The sequence below is a fragment of the Pieris brassicae genome, chromosome 4 (genome assembly GCF_905147105.1).
Source record: "Pieris brassicae chromosome 4, ilPieBrab1.1, whole genome shotgun sequence".
Lineage (NCBI taxonomy): Eukaryota > Metazoa > Arthropoda > Insecta > Lepidoptera > Pieridae > Pieris > Pieris brassicae.
In genome coordinates this window covers 18,606,894-18,627,862 of record NC_059668.1, presented here as the reverse complement: position 1 = coordinate 18,627,862, position 20,969 = coordinate 18,606,894, and the positions used below count along the sequence as shown (strand labels likewise).

At 33.2% G+C, this 20,969-nt stretch overlaps 1 protein-coding gene across 5 annotated transcripts in view; it reads left to right on the top strand.

Annotated features, from left to right (window-relative positions):
- LOC123708110 (serine/threonine-protein kinase 26) overlaps positions 1–20,553 on the top strand; it is a 70,700-nt gene extending 50,147 nt beyond the window's left edge. For 4 of the 5 annotated variants that reach the window (XM_045658623.1, XM_045658622.1, XM_045658620.1 and 1 more), the window contains exons 3-12: positions 10,094–10,310; positions 12,554–12,846; positions 13,205–13,350; positions 13,669–13,814; positions 14,274–14,386; positions 14,972–15,139; positions 15,636–15,728; positions 15,991–16,101; positions 17,555–17,625; positions 17,991–20,553. In XM_045658623.1, the coding sequence (XP_045514579.1) occupies positions 10,094–10,310; positions 12,554–12,846; positions 13,205–13,350; positions 13,669–13,814; positions 14,274–14,386; positions 14,972–15,139; positions 15,636–15,728; positions 15,991–16,101; positions 17,555–17,625; positions 17,991–18,000 (1,368 nt within the window). In that variant the 3' untranslated portion in view covers positions 18,001–20,553. Of the gene's footprint in view, positions 1–10,093; positions 10,311–12,553; positions 12,847–13,204; positions 13,351–13,668; positions 13,815–14,273; positions 14,387–14,971; positions 15,140–15,635; positions 15,729–15,990; positions 16,102–17,554; positions 17,630–17,990 lie in introns of all 5 variants that reach the window. The other variant, XM_045658621.1, reaches the window with a different exon arrangement.
- Positions 20,554–20,969: the final 416 nt, after the last annotated feature.

The following is a 20,969-nucleotide window of genomic DNA, read 5'->3' as shown; positions in this document are numbered from 1 at the left end:
TTAAAGTTTGTAATTACAATATTATAGGCTGCAGTTTTGCAAGCTTAGCGCGCAAAATACGTGCGATTCAATAGGTTGCTTAATGGTGTATTTGGAAGAGATCACAAGCGCTAACAGTAGTCCAATAGAATTCGTGCAGATTACTACACATACGAGGCACATAGAACAATATAATTATTGTTCGTACCTTGCTCGAATTATCTGCATTAATCGCCAATGTTTCGGATTGTATCTAACTATGACACCAATTATGAGAATATTGATATTTTCCGAGAGATGTGGGAAATATTTGATCAGTTTTGGCTTTCTATACTGTCTAAGTTTTTTGTTTTAGAAGATACAGCTTAGAGTACTAATAATTAAATAAATAAATTATAATTATATAAATAATCGATTCCAGCCTTTAAAGAGCAAATTACAAATACTTGAAAATACTGTGTTTGTGCTAACGTTGTTACTCTGTAGCATCTAACAGTAGAGATTCCGACGTTTTTGTATGCGGTATTGGTTAAATTCTCTCAACATCCGCGCTTTATCGCAATCCTGTAATCATACGGATAAAACCTCACAGTGTCGTCTCGATCGCACTCACTGTCCATGTTTAAAGAGTAGCTTTGATACGTAAGCCCTAACGAAAGAGATCTAAGAGCCTTAAGGATTAAATTAGATAAAATATATTATTATTATGTAAGTTTACTTATTCTGAAATTTTTGTAAATTACCCTTGGCTGGAATTTATTGTTTAATTTCGACCTTAATCAAGTTGATGCTTTGGCACTAAAAGTATTAAAATACCACTTGCATATACATACACAACTAAAATGGTAATTTCTATTCAGATTTCAATTCTTCTCTTTGTCAAAGAGTGGTAAGGCCAGCTTCTTTAACTAATTACGGAGATCATTGAAATTAATATTAAAGTTGTGTAGTAAGTATACTTCTGTAATCTTTGAAACGAGCGTACGCACACAAACATCACAGTTCACGGAGACTCGTATTAGTGGGTGCATTGCCGACTTTAGAGAGAGGAATATGTTAACTTTTTAAACAATTGGTGGTCGTATCTACCAGGGAAGACTTCCGCCGCGAGTCGAGTCCAAATTTAGCTACTTCGCAAAATATGCAATATATTTGAATAGTGAATCAGACCGCAGAAGCCTTTTGGGGTATCTATAATAAAAACAAAGCAGTTATAACCACCAATTAAGGTCTTGTGTATGCTTTTTCGAAACATAATGAAATGCTGTTAAAACAATTAATACTCGGTTGATATTAAGTAAGAGTTGCTGAAATATGAAGCGAAACCGGCCTGTTGAGTCAAGGACCATGCTTCAACCACATTCACATTGGCAATGATTTGCCAATCGGCTCTAATCGCTCAATTATATTGTGTTTATGCGTAATTAATTGCAATGTTAACGTTGCAGGGACATTGAACTGATAAACTGATATTAATTATTCTAGAAAACTCGACTTATATATATGGTTAACAAGAATACATAGCACTTTAAAAGATGCCCTCAAATACATACAAACAAATGAATAAATATAAACGATAGATTCTGCATTACTTATGTAGCTATGTACATGAAGGCTTTTTTTCAAAGTTCCTTCCCGCAGTTGTGCATGAATACACAGTGAGAGGTAGGTTTATTATTATGAAACCTGTAGTGGTTTTACTATTGACATTAATTGATCCACGGTGATACAGCGTTACAGACATTGAACTCGTTTTAAGAGGGGGCGGGTGAGGAGGTACACAATGTAATTCCTGATGATGATGTTAACATTTATAAAATACTAACTGAAGCTAAGATCCCTAATGGGGCTTTGGCGCTAAACTCAATATAAAAGCTTCATTTCATAGTCTCCTCCTAAATCAGTTTTGTCTTAAATTAATGAAAAAGTGTTTCCAGTGATTAATGACTTGCCTCTTAACAGTTTATGGTGGTATTAAGACATAAAGCTCATTCATTTTTCATAAAATTGAGGAAATATCACGTGCCCGGTCAAAAACGATGCAGGATCTTGCCAGACACTTCTACTTGGAATTCTAAAAATAACGTTAACAAATCGTTATCAATAGATAACACTGAATAAAGAAAACTACGTCGTTTAAATACTGTTATATATACATTAGAAACTAGAAAAATACAATATTTGAAATAATTAAGCCTAAATTATATTTTAATTGCTGTCACTAGTGACAGAATTTCAACGTCTTTCGTGATTGGAGTGACAGCTGTACTAATAATTAATTTGCCCTACAAGACTTCTTACTGTTACTTTGACAATATTATTTAATACCAGTGAATAGTTTGGGCTTAGATTCTAGGTCGAGACTTAGCGATAACATATGCTTCAGTATGCCTCCTGAATGTGACATACGTCTAAGTCTTGATTTTGAATAATTCTACCCTACGGCGGGTACCTCGCGCCTTTATGAGATTACGCTTAGGTCATGCTACTTTATAGCGATAATATCTGTTTTAAATTAAAATTATCTCATTTGTTAAAAAAAAAACTGAATAAATATTTATCACAATTTATAGAAATTATCAATTTTTCCGTATAATATTAATAATATTTTTTTGTAGTGTTCTTTGATGTGCAGTTATTTTCACAATCATATGTTAGAGTTGGCCGCAAATGTTTTAGATTAATACTGTTCAACCTTTGTTTATTCTAGAAAACTCGACTTATTTATATGGTTAACAAGAATACATAGCAATCTTAGATTGCGTAACAAATGTGTTTCCTTTGTCGTGTCTAATGCAACGCTTATTAATTCCAAATGACCCAATTTCATCCTAAATCGTGTACTGCACGTGGCCATAATGAGTCAGCGTATTACCTCGGCATTTGTATTCAGCCAATATCTGAAACCCCGTGTGGGTGAAGTACTATTGGGGTTTCATAAGAATATATACTTTGGGGACATATGGTTTTATATTGATGTCATTGGATGATAAAGGTTTACATTGTATTAAAGAGTTACGCAAACTAATTTAGTAATTTATTTGAAATCCAATTAGTAGCGTTCAAGTGTGAGCAAATCAGCGCGCAAATTATAACAAAAAGGTAACTTATACATTTGTCCCGTTTTTTAGTGAAAATTCTTGTTTTTAATCAACGAGAGAGCTTCTTACCATTACAATATTTGTTTAGTTCAATTCGAAAAACGGTCTGTACTAACTGATATAGTAATGTCTCCTAGTCTTTGTAAAACGTTGTATAACAGAATTTATACGATTAAATTGATGAATATGTCTCGTCTTAATTCATATTTGTACAGAATCTTAATGGTTCGGGAAAGAATTCCTGCCCTACCTATAAAGACGATTTAGTATTGAATGCCAATTGTGTCGTTTCATAGGGTGAGCCCCGACAAAGCCTTGAACGTATAATGGAATTTTTCCTTTGAGTTTGGAATATTTATCATAATTCAGATCGTGGCTTATTTTTAAATAATCACGTTGTTTTGAGGCAACCTTTATGCATGCCTTTTATCGTGTGTATGTGTTATATTTTAATATAAATAATGTTGTAAAATATATCTAAATATCTACTTGAGGTCTACATAATCTATACCTTTCAAAAATGTAAAAAAAAGTATTTAATAATATCACGATAATGGCCGTAAACACACACGTACACATGAAAAGTAGCATAACCCAATATAAAGTTTTTACCGTGAGCTTAATCCCTAAGGCGATAAAAAATTGTATTGTAGTATTTGAGTTATCAAGCATCGAAATGGTGAGGTCAGTTAATTTTTTTTATTATATGTAAACGCGTATACAGGTTGAGTCAATCAGAAATTGAATATTATCTTAATAATATGTTTATTGATCGCCAAATACTTGCTTATAAAATATATTTTTGATAAGATCTTTAAAAAAATACATGCCTTAAACTACAAGAAAATATGACGTTACACATTTGACACTCATACTCATAAATTATATTAGAACATAGAAATTATAAACGAGCAAGAGAACACATAAATGCATGGAGAAAAAAAATGACGAAAATTTATACTAAATTTTGCGTAAATGAATACAAAATTACAGTTCATTGATTTGATCGAAAGTCTATTTAAAATGGTCCTTTATTAACTATGTACCCAGTATCCAGACACATTAATTCAGTCTAGAACAAAGTCACCGAACCCTCGATGTCTCAACATTAAATGGTGTCTACCGTCTACTTTAAAATGTAAGGGTTTCAGATTTTCTTTGTCTTTTATTGTTAGAATTTCGCAACTTGAAAGTGGAAAAAAATAATAAAATCATACGTACAGTTTAACTTACGTATAAATCTTATCTGTCTGTAAAACCCATGAACAATTAATTAACACGTGAACAAAATGCGTGAATTACTGCGTTACTATTTAGGTTGGAATTCTTTAATATGAATCAGCGGTATGATTTACGAATTACGTTTTTATTGAGTTAGCACAATTGTTTTTACATTCCTACAATTCACATTGTTATTTATACCATTATTAATTTATTTTTGCGTAATTCGCTTGACCAAAACTATGTACATCACATTGATAATACAATATATCCAAAAATTAGTACTTGCAGTCCATAAATGAAGACAATTTAGGAGTGTGTAAGGTATTCTAAAATGATTGTTTGTCACCATTTCATACATTTTACTGTTTGTCAAACATTAAACTTTTTATGTTGGCACTCTCAAATGTTATTTGCAGTTTTCGCCTTACGATCAGCGCGGCGAGGGTCCTTGTGGGGATTTTATGGCACGGTACTATCAATGTTTTATGGCGTTGCGCTTATAGGGGTTTATTAATGGCCTCCTTTAATACTTTATACTTTGATAACGTAATCCAGCTGGTTTTAGATTTATCTGGTTTATTGAGTTGAAGTCCTCTTGCGCTGACACTGATCATTCAACAGTGTAACAGCTTTAGATCTGAAATGGTTGAACAGAAATATGTCTTAAATTAACCTTAGCTATAAAATGCCAGTAGATTAAACCTTTAGCTTTTATATACCTTGTATTTATCCAAGTGTGAGTTATTATATAACCTTTAATGCGTTCTCCCTAGATGTCAAAGTTACGCAGTCTAATAAGTAAATATGTACATCATTTAGAGGTGGATACTTCGAAACACGGCCTCCGAGGTATAATTCCGTGTAATCCAGCCTTTAGTTGGGACCAATGCCCGAAATGACAAATGAACAGTATGTAGTTACTTTTGTAGCGTGGGCAAACTTTTCGGACACGAAATTGTATGAACGAAGATTTATTACTGAAGTTAGCAAAATGCTACAATGGTATTTTTGACAGTTTATTCTTATTGATTACATTTCATGTGTGATTTAGAAGTTTTTAACTATGGAAGATGGCGAAAATCGATTAAAAAAGAGGATATTTTCTCTTAAAGTTTGTTTTAAAAATGGAAAATCCAATTTCCATTACTGCAGGTTAGCTAAGGGAATTTGTTTGTACGAATGCTGTAGATTTGAAGTGGATTGATTTAATTTTGTTGTTGATTGAAATGTTCGACTCCCGAAGACAAATACTACGTGAATTGGCTGGATATTTACTAACATTTTGTCGCATCAGCTGGTTTCGTAACGAAATGTGACCTCTCGAACGATAATGGAATGGTAAATAATAAATGCCATTTCAATTTTCTGTTCGCAAACACTAGAAGCGAGTTTAATTATTTGACCTTTTAACTAAATTTAAATTTCATGTACCCTCTGGCATCCTATCTTCCCATTTGTACCTTCTTTCTCTTAGCGCGTATTGGCCATAACTCACCGATATCTAGATTGAGCATTTGGATAAACGAGCTAAGTCTGAATTTCCGTATTTACACTTCATAATAGATTTTCCTATAGTTTTTATAATTTAACTTTTTTATCTCTTCATGTACGTTATGTTTGCTGTAAGTGCTCGTCAAATTAAATATTGTATTTTAATGTATCAGTGAGACGAGCGGCAAGATTAATAAATAATCTCTTTCTATCAACTTTTTATATATAGCAAGAATAACAAACATCACAATGTTTTATCATAATTTAAATAATTTCATGTACATCGGCATATTTGTAAATGGAACGTTCCGTAACTTTGTGATTACTTTCTAAACTGTCACTAACTAGTAACTATTTTATCTATACTTCTAGCAATGCGTATGTATAAAAGATATATCTCATGCAATGTCTTGATTTTAGGAAGCTGTAATGCCTTGGGGTACATAGTAACGTTATTATTATGACAATGATATTTCAAAGTAGCGGTTGTTTACTTACGTTGCAACTAACGTTATCCAATCATCCGGTAAATTATAGAGGCTAGAGGAAGTAGGAGCCCTCTGACGTTGCTATGGTGACGCTCATCTTGAATTAGTTAAACGAATATTCGCCCCTCGCTACTAGTTCGATTGCGTGCAAGCCTCCATGACTACTGAGATATAAAACCTTTTCTTTATAGCGTACGTACAACGTATGTTTCTGCAAACGAAATTCTTGTTACGGTTTTCGCATGAAAACAGATTCAAACTCATAAACTCAATTGTCGTGCCAAAACAATTAAATGTTTCTACCGAACTTAAAATGGGACCATAATGAATCAAGTTATAATTAATTAACGAGTTTGCAGACGCTTTTCATAATAAAAGCTTGCCGTGGCCCGTGTTCAAGTAACGTTAAATCTAAACTGAAAAGTTTGTATAACATTGTTAGACACACCCCTATTTGAATTTCTCTAGGATTAATAGTTCTGTATTCTTGTTTTACTTTGGTGGATGACGCGACGGAGAGGTCTTTGACCGACGCTCCATGTTGCCATGGTTACGGATACCTATGAGACAAACTTGTGTCTCAGCATTTTTTATACCCGAGGGATATTAAATTATCTGCCGTAATCTGTATGCCGGAGCATATCTAGAAACGCGTAAGAGTGCAAACCGCAAATGTATTTTAAAAGGCTTTCGTGCTGACAAACCCGTTTAATCCGATTATGCAAATTGTCTTTCATTTTAATCTATTTATGTGTTTAACCTCCTATTTTGTTCTATTTGTAAATTGCTCGGTATTCATTATTTTATTCGGTCATATTTAATTTGCTTAAGTTTCCTTATTTTTCAAGAAAAAGAAAAACATTGAATCTTTGTATTATCAATGCAAAGTCAAAGTTAAAAGTTCGACGATTCAAGTTATGGATTTATGATGTACATCGACTACATGTACTTTTAACACAAATCATCTGTAGTGTAAATATCTAATATAAGCTATATATGCAATGGAAAACCGGAATTAATGAACTTACCAAAGTGAAACCCCAATCAATAGATTAGCTTTGCAATATACTAGGTTACGTATTTATTCGGATTCAGAAACTGAAATACCTCAGTATGTCTTTGTCTTCGTTTTAAATCGGGCTTTGATGGGTCAAGTGAGGTTGTTAAGGGATATAAGAGATTTTGCTTTGACATATAGGCCCAGTTTGCTTAAACGTAGGCCTTTGATAGCCATCAAAGAATCAAGTCAAGTTTACTTACTAAAAATCTTATACATATATGTTTAAGACTGTTCGCTATTCCACATTTTGTTAGCACAGTTAGACATATATTCTTTAAAAATATAGTGATTCGTTATGAGTAATATTCTCTTATTAGGAATATATCTTTGTCCTGTCCCAAATGAAGGAGAATTATTATTTTTTCTTTTTTTTAATAAGTGACTTAAATAAAAGTATTGATATTATTTCTAAGTAATATTATCTGATTTAATACCAGACTCAATTAGAAATTGTGATTGAATGAAAAAAAAACTAAACAAATAACAAACATTAATCTTATCTCGCCAGAGTAAATGTTACTTTGCGTTGCGGTATGCCGCCTTCTGACGACTTGAGTATTGTGTTTGTTTTTCTCATTTTGTTAAACATTCGTTGAGGTGCCGACGCACTGCGGTCGCCTGATGAGGTATTTAATAGAAAAACTTTTATCTGTAAATCAGAAAAAGCAGTAAGTGTTCTACTGCTAAGCAGCAGTTACAGCATTTACTGCTTTTTTAACAACAACAACAACAACTAGATTACGTCCTAGTTGACTATGAATCGTATAAGCCTTAAAGGAATTGTAACCTCAAATACAATAAGAAGGTCTTAGGTCTAATTCACCTCGCTGTGCGAGTTTAACCTTCCGCAGTGTTTGCAAGAGTATATAAAATGTCATGTTTACACACGTAATCCGTAGGTATTTGCGTTACATCATCACAGCGGACAATTTCTTCTCCCTTATGTTTACATCATAATTTCATTAAAATTACATCCGCGGAAACCACAGGCGGTTTCGGGTTATGTGAAAGCAGATATTGTACGGCTACTTCCGATTCAGGGTTACCAAAATTGCAACAGTTTTTATATCTTTATATAGTCATATTTATTTGGTCTGTGACGTCCTTTGTGATGAAACGTGTTTGACGGGCTTATACTGCATATTATGGTAATGTTATTCGGAAGGTTGAATAACAAATATTGTCTTTTTTTCCTTGCGATTTTCTTTGTACCAAGTCGTCATCCGTTATTTAATATTGCTGACATATGTATGTGTTAAGTAAACAATGTAGATCTCACTGTTTGCAATACGTGTAATACTATTATGATAAATTTCGTGTAGGTTGTTTTTTGCGTTTATTTTAGTGAATATTTTTTTATTGGAATTTTCATATAATAGGGAACTAAATACAGTATATTATTATTCCGTAATGTTTCATTATTTATAAGTTTAGATGTATGTATTCAATCTCTATAAACGAAGCCTGCAACATCAATCTAGTTGTATGAAATGTAGATCACGTAGTAAAATTATGGTGCAGAGGCCCTATTACGAAAGCCGATGGGGCGTGAATTGCGCCGGAGCCGCGCGCGACTGCTTTTCCTGCCATTGTCCTCTTCCGTATGACATTAACATGCGGATGCAACATACTCTCATATAATGCGCTATTATATTATCATGACCATAATTTTGGCTGCATCCCGTTGCGCATTTCTTGTGCCAAGACTTTGCTTACTCTGTTTCGAAGAAAATTCTGAATATTTATTAAAATTAACCTGTCTTCTAAAGTATTCAAATGTGTTATATTTGTACTTACTACTTGAACTGACAATTAGAGAACTAAATATTAAATATTGGTCATTATATTACTAGGGCCCGAATGTTCTGAACGATGCTTAAACAATTGTAAAACTTGTTCTAGAATTATAGGATACGATAGGATTTTTGAAGGCGGTTAAAAAAAATTTCGTCGAAACCTCATTGTTATAATGTACCATCCGTTTTTATTGTAAGAGGGAACGCTTGATGAGGGTCTTTATTTTTAAGGGTTTTGAAGCATTAAAAAGAGTACGAAAATTGTCTTTCAGAAGTTCTTATTAAATACAGACCTGATAGACTACTTCTATGTATAGGTAAACATATATATTACTTAATGACAAAGTTGGCAGAGACGTGAACAGTTCTAAATAACAGGCAATAAATAATATTTCCATAATCACGATAATGAGCTTTCTCTGAATATTAAAATCAATATGATTACATACCAAGTGTGAGTTATAACGTGTTGGAGAGCAGACGTGTGCGCATTAATCTTCATGAGACGCGATCATGTTATCCGCTCGGAGACAGTTCCATAATTGAGCTAACGTCTGCTAATCTCTGCACATTGAATAAGTTTCCATATTAATACACAGTTATTAGTATATACATATATGTATATACCTATATATGCATATTAGTCTGAGTTTAATTAATTTAATGCATATGATAATTTTTCAGAAGGCACCTACCTTCCTTTACGTGACGACGTCAAGGGAAACAACTACCCTAATTTCAAGAAATAATTAGGATTCTTGTTACTAATCATAAGATTACATTTTTTATACCAAAAATGATGTGTATATTTCGTAGTAAGAGCATTCTAATAATATAAATTATAACACTTAACTTTAGAGCTTTAAAGACATTTGTTTCATGACATTTATTTCTACAACCGTTCAATATGGTTCCAAAGAACAGAGAGAAAATATAGTCTTGTGTTAATTCCAGGGAACAAAACTATGGATTATAATGGAGTACCTTGGCGGCGGCTCCGCCCTGGACCTGATGAAGGCGGGCAGCTTCGAGGAGATGCACATTGCTGTGATACTGCGGGAGGTGCTACGAGGCCTCGACTACTTGCACTCTGAGAGGAAGCTGCATAGGGACATCAAAGCTGCTAATGTACTCCTCAGTGAAATGGGTGATGTCAAGCTGGCGGATTTTGGTAAGCAAACAGATTTCACAATTTGTTACATTTGGTATATTTTAAACTACCGCGGATACATAAACAAACATACAAACATAATAGACTTTATTTGATTTTCTTTCATGAGGTATAAATACGATTTGATTGCCTTATCTGCCTCTACACATGGACGTCAAAAATGTTCTCGACAAATACATGTAAAATTATTTTAATCAAAATGTATTACGATGTATTATTTATACTTTTACCTTATGGAAACAATTGTAGTGTAGAAGAGCCAGTGCGGTATCTCGGACACGATTGTAGTTCTAGAACAGACTAAGACTATTGATTAACATTATCTTAGTGTAAACTATGTACTAGTATTATAGAAAAATTAAGTCAGAATAATACTTACTAGTAATAGTTATGGCATTGGTTGGATTCGGAACAAATATAAAATTCCTATACACCTATTCGTATTCGCTTTGTAGTCCGCTAATCGCCTACATTTGGTACTGATGGATCTTTCATTTCCACGAGGAAAGTCGTTACGTTACGATAAGATTGTAATAAAGATAGTTTGTAACTACACCGTAGCTTGCGGAAGTAATGTTATGTCGGGGTTGCATGGGGGGCATGAACGTTAATTAGTGAATCGAAGGCATGTAAAAAGCGAACTTAAATTATGTAAATTTGTAAGAACAAAATGTTTGTATTATACACGTCGTCTGTTATGTTAAACCTACAATTAAACAAATAATTTATTTATAAAATTGTCTTGTTTTTTTTGATAGTATGGAGTTATGTAATCTTTGCTCACAACATATATTTACGGTATTCAAATCTAAGGTTCACAACTCTTCAACAATAAATAGAGAGGCTACAACCATCCATAAGATGGTACCCCATTCAAGTTGTGATAAAGGTACGACATGAGGTGCGACACACGATAAATCTGAGAATCATAAATCACTATCGACCAGCTGAAAGACCACACCTCTTTCTTGACATCGACCGCAGAGATTGATCACGAAAACTGTTGTTATAAATGTATGGGTGTAGAAATAGAAATGTCTCCGTGTCAGAACAATCCTTCGATCGCAATGACAAGGATTTTACATGGAAAAATTACCATGGAACGTGGTAGTAGCTTAAATCTACGTTTTATAATAAGGTCGACAAAGTAGCCATTAATTCTTTCGAATTAGTGTTATTAAAATGTTAGATTAATACCTAATAATGAACTGGTAAATTTTTTAAACAGTTTTGATTAAAATGGAAACATGGAATTTACATTCATATTAATATTCTGAATGCACTCTTTAAAATTTCAAAGAAATATAATTTTCTATACAAGATGTTATATCTCAAGGGTTCGTCTTAAAATACTATATAAAACTTTCTAAATGTTTTAAAAGAAAGTTAATTTCAACATTAAACAGTTTCAACCTGGAGAATATTTTTAATTTAAAAACTTTTAGCTTTGTAGAATATTATATTTTATAAATTAAATTTAAACTCGGGATAAATACACATAAGTATCATTATTTAAAAATCCATGCTCCTTATTTGTATGTTTATGAAAAGTGCATAAAAATCTGCCTAGTTTATTTTATACAACGAACATAATATATACTGTATGTAGTTACTCGCCCTGGAGTATTTGAAAGCCTAAATATATTTATTCATCATATGTGAAACTGTAATGGAAGTATACCCTTCAATTTTCTTCAATTAATCCCGCTGGCTGTCGGCCAACATTCAATATTTGCGCCATTTGGGACGCTGTACCAATACATCGTCATGTCCTGTTTGCAACTTGTCAAGTGTTGCCAACGGTGAACTTATTATGTCTGAGGAAAGAGTTAGCCTTTGAGGCAAAGTGTTTGAAAGTTGGTATTATCGAACTTTCATAAAAGTTAGAGGAAGCGTGCAATTCCGACGCGCTCATGTTATACGACATGCATATTTCTCTAGTTAAATGGCATGTTGAAATGAAGTTAATAAAATTGTTTATTAAATTTTCCGTATAATTAACGTGATAAGTAAAATTATTATTCATTAACACAATAACGCAAAATTAAATAACATTGCCGCATTTGTTTTGCTTAAAATAAGGAAAAAAGGATAAAAAATATTAGCTATTTAATTGACTCCTACGATCCACAAAAATATTACAGTACTTACACAATTATTGTGTACAGTTTTAACTAATATAATACGGAATTTATGATATTTAAAGTAATATAAAATATTTAATGTTGTAATAACAATTACAGGTGTCGCTGGACAATTAACCAATACAACAAGTAAGCGAAACACATTCGTCGGAACACCGTTCTGGATGGCGCCCGAAGTCATCAAACAGTCATGCTACGATAGCAAAGCAGACATCTGGTCACTGGGCATCACGGCCATAGAACTCGCCAAGGGTGAACCGCCAAATTCAGAACTGCACCCAATGAGAGTTCTCTTCCTAATCCCCAAAAACAACCCTCCACAACTTACGGGCAGTTATTCGAAGCCATTCAAAGAGTTCGTCGAGGCGTGCCTTAATAAGGACCCGGAAAATGTATGTATTTGAGGTTTATTTTATTGGTTGTCCCTAGGGCTTTAGCCACGTACAAGACGTAATTTGTTTTGATTGCAGCTATATAACGTTTTATATGAAGGATTGGAGTTTGATCGTTTTGTGATTGCCGCGAAAGTTTATTCGAGAAAATTGTATACATAGTATTTTATTCAGTTTTGAGAATTTTGTGAATATAATATAAATTTCACTGTATCAGAGGTGATTTATAGACATATTTCTAAGTGTTTTATAATATTACTTAAGCCAAACAATCCTGCTGAACAGTTATTAATTATGAGGCAATTTCGATTTTAATTGCGACTTATATTTTATTAACTCGTTATCGTTAACATTTTAGAGACCGACAGCAAAGGAGCTGCTAAAATTCCAATTCATCAGAAAGGCAAAGAAGAATTCATACCTAATGGATCTTATAGATAGGTATAAGAAGTGGAAGTCCCAGAGGAGCGAGGAGAGCGAAACGGAATCTGAGAACTCTGATTCGTGAGTTTTTAATATTTAATTATAAATAAAATAAACAAGGCATTAATATATTACAGAGGGTGGCCTTTCTGGTTAGTATAGTTGCAACAAGGGGTTTGGCTTCAAATTAAATACTAAGCCTAAACACGTTTGTATTCTGTATGTACTAGATGTCAAAAATTTATCTTAATACAAATTTGATAAGTTTATTAAACAATTACACCCCGATTGAATGATTTTTCAAAAGAAAAAAGCTACCCATTTTTAGTTCATAACTTTGTTTTGTTTAATTAATATAAAATAAAATCATTAGCTAAGTAAATGTATTTAATTTTCCAGTGAAGACATGAGTCGCGGCGATGGCGAGGCAGATGAGCCTTGGATAATGACGGTCCGCGGTGCAGCCGGAGCACGTGCGCTTCATGCGCATACGCACGCATCCGCCAACGACGACGACAAACGGCGTACTCTCCATGATGAACCTGGTTAGTTTTAAATAATATTTTTTTACTATGTAACCCAGTTACTTGGTCTTTTTCAAAATCTAAAACAAATAATATAATAATAAAATTGTTTTATAAAATCTACTGTAACCGTACAGCGAGTACTTGTAAGTATGGTTTGATCTTACAATAAAATATAGCGAGATGGTTGAAAATAACTTGTTTTTTTTTTAAATATTAAACTACATATATATGATTATCCCACATCTAATTGTAATTCATTCAAAAACTCATTCTCTTTAGTTGTGAAAATCTACCTGATGTCACAGTTTAAATAGTATAACTAGACATAGACATAACATGTATTACTAACAAAACACACATAAAATAACAATAATCAAAAAATAAATAAAAAAAGAATAATAATAGAGAGACAACAGTCGCAAAACCCAAATAAGAAATAAATGTATACATGTAAAGTAAATGTATTTTTTTTTTCAGCTCTCGTGTCCCCAAGTTCCCCTACAGTGCCCAAACAGAATGGATCTCTCACACGCGGAGACGAGTCGCCTATTGAGAAACCTCTCAATAATAACTCACACGACAATCAAACTGTATGTATACTTTACAAGAAATATGATACTTTTAAGTTATATTATAGCAATTAACCTATGACCCACTTTGTTTAAAGTCCCCTATGTGAGGCAGAGGGTTGTTGGTGAAACGCCAACTATTTTGACTAGTACTGTTATAAAGAACAATAATCCTTATTGACCACATATTTTTATTTAAAAATAATGTTTGCTAGTGTATTGTAATAATTCAGTTCATTCACAAATTAAACCAACATAATGTCTTACGGAGTCCTGATGTGACTAGCCGTGAGGGGTGCAGGGGAGGTCTTTGATTTTCTTATTTTGTTTACGTCAACAGTAATTATTTACTTTTTTACACATATTATCCACACATTCCTTTCGATTCCTACACAAAGACACGTTTAGTACGTATACAATATTATTTTTGAGATTTTTGAGTTATTTTGCTGACAACAGGCAGGGGTGGAGAAGAAATTGGGGAACTTGAACGGCCCCTGATCATTATGTGTTCCCTCTTACCTCTTTAGTAATGTATCAGAACTTGTAAACCGATTAACGAAGTTTCAGAAGTGTATATCATAACATAATGAATTATTTTTTCAGTCACGCCAATCTCCAATAGTACCAACGCCAGTGGAGCAGCGCGTAAAAGAGAGGGATAGAGAGCGCGAAAGAGACAGAGACAGGGAGAGGGAGAGGGAAAGAGATGATAGGAAGGAAAGAGAAAGGGAACATACATCCAACAGGGATAGTGGTGTTTATAACAAACCGGTCAGTTTATCATGATTTCATTAAATTTAATAAATATATGTTCTCTTTAGAATCGTTGATAAGTTATATTGAAATAGTATTATTAATTATATTAAAGCTAGTCATAATATCGACAACCTACACAGTCTGTTCTTGTGATCATTCAATCTGAATTAGAAGATCTTACGGATACTTTTATTAAGGCCGGCATCGCACTTGCGAGCCTTCTACCAATGTGAGTGCCCATAGGCGGCGGTATCACTTAACATCACATGAGCATCTTACTCGTTTGATTTGGATTAACTTTAACGCAGACACGAGTCTTCAACTATATAATTAAATATATATAAATATAATTACTAAGGTTAGCTTTGACAAATCAGTTATGCGGCTAATATATTTAGTAAATAAACGTGAAATCAGGATTTTATCATTAAAAATACCTTTATACTTAGGGATATCCTTAATTTAACGTATTAGTCGTAATCAAAACCTTATCAAAATTTGTGTATTCCAGGCTTCTCCGTTAGACCACAGAGGGCCGAGTGAGGAGAACAAAGTCAGGCGCCACGCCTACTTACACCAACTCATTAATCCGCTTCTCAATGAGGTATGATATCAACTATGAAGTATGAACCCTTGATTAAGGGTCTGTCCTCTCAATTGTGATGTTCACACTCAGGGCTTTTTCTCTAAGAGTAACCCGGCCTGATGACCTGTATACTGCAAATTACTTTAAACACATAAAAAATTACCAAATAATAAATAAACAAATGCAATCTGAATGGCCGACGGACCTAAGATCGTAAACGAATATAATTATTATTTACTATCATTTCATTTAGTCATAAAAATATGTTTAATAATTCCAGTTGTCCCGTAAACACGGTCCTTCGAGCGTGGCAGCCATTGAAGAGTTGCGTCGAGCTTTCGAAGTCGCCGAACGCAGCGCGCCTCATCTCACACGGGCTTTTGTTCAACAGGTATTTATTATATATTTTGTTTTATGTGTTGTTGTATAGAAGGTCACATTGCACTGAGACTAAAATCTGAGTTGGGCTCATATTGAAGATTCTGTTCGTGTTTTATTTGAATTTGACTTACTAATATATATATATTTTTAAACACATACTATTTTTAAATCCTACTTTTTAGTTCTATTGAAGTGAAACTTCTTTATCGGCGGTGGGGAAAAATACCGTCACATTTTTTCGGTTACGCGTCACATTTTTCCGTTACGCGACATCTTTTTCTTGTCCCTACTACGGTTGATTCGAGATTCGGAGCCGTTAATATCAAAAATATACAGTAACGATAGTAATAATTCTATTACATGGAATGAAATTCTGTAATAATCTTAGTAGTAATATGGTAAAACTAAATAATTGTATTATTTGTATTCATGTCTATGATAATAAAAGACTTTTGTTAAACTTTATCTAATTTAACTTTATTTAACCAATTTCTGTAAAGTTGCATTTAGAAGAACATTTTTCCAAAAATAATGTCATAAAGAAGTTTCAATTCTTACGTGTGTACATTAGTACACGCACACATTTTTTTATCTTGAAAGTGTTCAATCAGAAGTTGAAGTAGAAAAACACATCCAGTTGGGTCACAAGAGCTTTTACTTGCCTCTTCAAGCTCTCTTTTATATACAGTAGAACCCGTTTAAGACGATCACGCTTAATACATTTTTTTACGCCAGTCTTTGCAACTTGAGACTATTTGCATACATTTCTTAACGCTTAATACTATTCGTCATCCCGTTTAATACGCCCCAGCCCGAGCCGAGAGGTCTAACTGAGCGCTCTAACCCCCCGCCCGCACGTGAAGAACCCGAAATACTGCAGGGTTTTCCTGCATATTCTTCCATTGATGACAATGTACGAAATTCAATCAATTGAAGATCAAATTGAGAATGTAAATAACACACAAAACGAGGCCGTTAGTGATAATGATGAAGACGAAGATGAGTCAACTCCGGTTTTGTCAAATGCCCAGCCATTATCAGCTGTTAAGGATTTAAGACACTATGTGGCTATTTTGGATCAAAGCGAAGATGCACTACAAAATTTGAATTATGTTAAAAATATTTTAATTGCTAATGCATTTAAATCTTTCTGTCAAACAAAAATCAGTGATTATTTTATATAACGTAATTATAATTACAATACGTATTTAATGTTATTCATAAATGTATAATTGAATACCTATAAATACCAAAATTAGAACATAATACATAATGGTATGTAGTACGTTTTATTTTTCCTATCCCGCATGATACGCTTTCTCGCTTAAGACGCGTTTTTGGTAGGGTCAGTGAGAAATCGTCTTAAGCGGGTTTTACTGTACTTTAAATCTTAAGTGAAAAAAAAAAAGATTTAAAAAATAGTGATTTATGTATGGTGACTAATGTCCAATATGTGATTCCAGGTGGTCCAACGAGTCGCGACCCAAAGCCATGCGCCTACGCCGGCACACAACTCGCACTCTCATTGGATGAGGTAGGTACTGTATCTTATTTTCTCCCTTTCTACATAGTTTAACTTACATTGAACTATAGTAATTTAGATTAGATTGAATCTGATTAGATTTCATATCAAAGATACAAAAAACGACACGATGTCGCGTTTCGTGATTAGTCAATCGAAAATCCAACCATTCCGTAGGACGATTGTATTACTCTATTGTCTATGTCTATGCATTTTATATTAAAATCGTACATATTGGATAAAACTCAAGACTTATTATAAAACGTCATTTTCATATAAAAAAAATGGTAACCATGGCAACTAATACCGCTACACATTTTGTAATGAGATCGTATCTATATATAAATATTATTAATAACTAAGTGATTTTTTTTCAGGGACAAGTAACTTGATCAAAACGGATGCGTCCACTTAGCTGTGCTCTCGCTTCCTTCAGCGGCTACACTGTACCAATGAACCATTAGGTACCACACCGGACCTTATATAATCTATAGATAATTCATTCCTATAAATATCAAAATTAAATCTTTATTACTGTAAAGAGAATTAGAATTTAGAATTCATTTATAATTTTGTACCTTATTCTCGTATATCGGTTAAAATGTGGACCTCGGTCTGTACCCTTAGAAACACTTGTTATAATCTTTTAAATTTCTGTACTACAAGAATATTTAAATGATGTAATTTATTTAAATTTATATTGTTTTTTCAGCATTTAAACTATTTACTTATAAAAAAAACCGTAAAAACCGGTTTTATGTATGTATTAGATGTTATATGTTCTTAGTTGTTTGTTTGATTTCAAAGGTTATATTATAAAATTGTCTTCCCTTATTGTCCGGAGTGTAGCCGCAATGGAGTCACAAAAGTTGCAATGCCATAGAGAAATAACGTAATCAATACTTAAGAATCTTATTTAAACTAACCGTGCACACGAATAATATTCTGCGTTGATTTACTAAAAATATCGTGTCTACGGTGTGCAACTATGTAAATATGAAAACAGTTGTCTGTTTTTTCTACCATTTTTTTTTTCATTTTAGGGTTGTGTCAGTAAGAGAATATTAGAACAATTTTGTACTGAATTTTGCTTTTAATTTTGTTTTGCCGTTTCTTGTGTTTTAATTGTTCTAGTACTGTGTGATAAGGGGCTGAGTTTTTCGATTTTGTCTCTCACGGGCCGTAATAGCCAATCTCGCGGTGATTTTGAAAGGCTACTGAGACTGGCAGTTGGTAACTGATACAATTCACTTAGTTTAATTCGTGTTTCTTTGTACGTCGCAGGACTACGCCAATATTTTTGCCATACGTTCGTCTATCCGTTGGTTATCGCTTATTTTTTGAAATTGTAACGTATTTTAGTGGTATTAAATTTGATCGTACTGAATTTTTCGCTAGTTTCTTAATGCCGTTATGATTGGACGCTGTTTTTGAATAAATCAATTTGTTTATATGTATTAATATTTCTATGTGGTCTGAGACTTAGATCTGTGGTTTAACTAAAAAACCAATGGTAATAGCTAAGTAATTAAAAACAAACAGTTATATTTAACTGTCCATGGAACAGACCCGTAATTGAGATTAAGAAATTTGAATTCGAATACAAATCATAGTGTAAAAATTGCTCTAAGGTCCTACTTGTATGTAATCTACAGTACTAGCTTTATGACGAACTGTTAAGCAGAATTTGCCATACAATTTGTTAATATCATCTTATTATAAAACAAAAGATAATTAAAAAAAATACAGCGTCCAAACAAAACCGGCACCTAGTGTCATTCCAGACAAAAGACAGATTTGTCAGCATTTATAGATTTTATTATTTCCTTTTTAAATTACGTCTGAAGGCGCATCGTTCTCTTTGTTATATTTATAATGTTCGAATCACGTTGCATTAATTTGGGGATGGATTGTTTAAAATGACGCCTTATGGTGTATGTAAACATGCTTATATGCGACAATATTTAGCGATTCGATATAGATATAAAAAAAAAACAATTATTGCTGTGTAAAATATGTAAACCATATGTAAATTGTGTAGTATATAAAGAGAAGCTGTTTATTGAAGTGTTCTTATAAGTGTATGAAGATATATTAGCAATAACTCGTGTTGTGGAAGAGTTGCGGGATTATAACACAATCATATCTAAAAACGGAATTTTGGTTAATTTGTAATAAAAACTAATTATTTAAATTTTTTATAGTTTTTTTTCATTCTGATGAAATCGCTAAAATAGAAATCGCCTGCAAAACATTTGCGCATGCTAAAGGCGCAGTTTATCTAAAATAAATTGATCTCGTAGCTCTCCCATGCCACGTCTCGCCTTGTATTTTGTTTTGCCATGTGCGTCCAGCATGGAAGATGTTATGTTAATTTTGTTTGGAGAAAAATCAGAAAATATTTTTCCACTCGATATTAAAGCGTGTAGTGTTAGCGATGGGCGGATAATTGTTGATTATTGATTAAATTAGGGTGTTCAGGCGATAGTTTGATCGACGAGGCCGGAAGGACCAAATCGACGTTGCATATAAACGCCTCTTAACTGTTACAACAGTGAGTTAAAGAGGAACGTAGCGTGAAAGCGTCAACGGCCCGTCGGTAGTGGTTCGTAGTTGTTACCGATTCGCGATTTGTTCGGGTGTATGTGAATGCATAGTTATTAATATTAATTAAAGTCAATAGTGCTATAAGCGGCCTCGTGCGTCACCCAACGCGGGTAAAACATTCTTATGAAACATCTGTAACTGTGATATAAAATAAGCGTTCGTTGCGAAATGCATATGGCGGAAGTGGTGACGCGCGGGAACGCTCTTTAAAGCCCTCCACAGTGCACTTGTATTACCATCGCGTACCGAGACAGCCAATACGGCGTCCATTCTAACACGTTTATGTAGGAAACAAATTTGACTCTGAAATAAATGAAGTTATTTAATTTTGGATGTTTTTGTTTTATTTTCCTTGTTAATACTAAATATTTTATAGGTCTTAATTGAGATGTCAATGCCGTTGTTCTAATAATGCTTTGTCTGCTAATTATATCATAAAAGATAACCAGAAAATGATAATGGTTTTATAATTACTTGGTTAGCAGTTAATGGGTAGAATACATGTCTTAGACTATTCAAATAGCAGTCTTTGCACCTAGTAACAAATAATATCTAGGTTTAAGGTAAAGTATCATTATTTTCTTAACTTGATCTGTGTAATTCAGTCACAATGCTCATTTATAGATCAAGGGGCCAGGCGCAATACCTTCTTGGCAATTCCAAACCTAAGTAGTTAAAACACACTAAGTACGTTTCTCATTTACCCTATCTTGGATGAATATAGATATGAAAATGATATTAGTTTATAC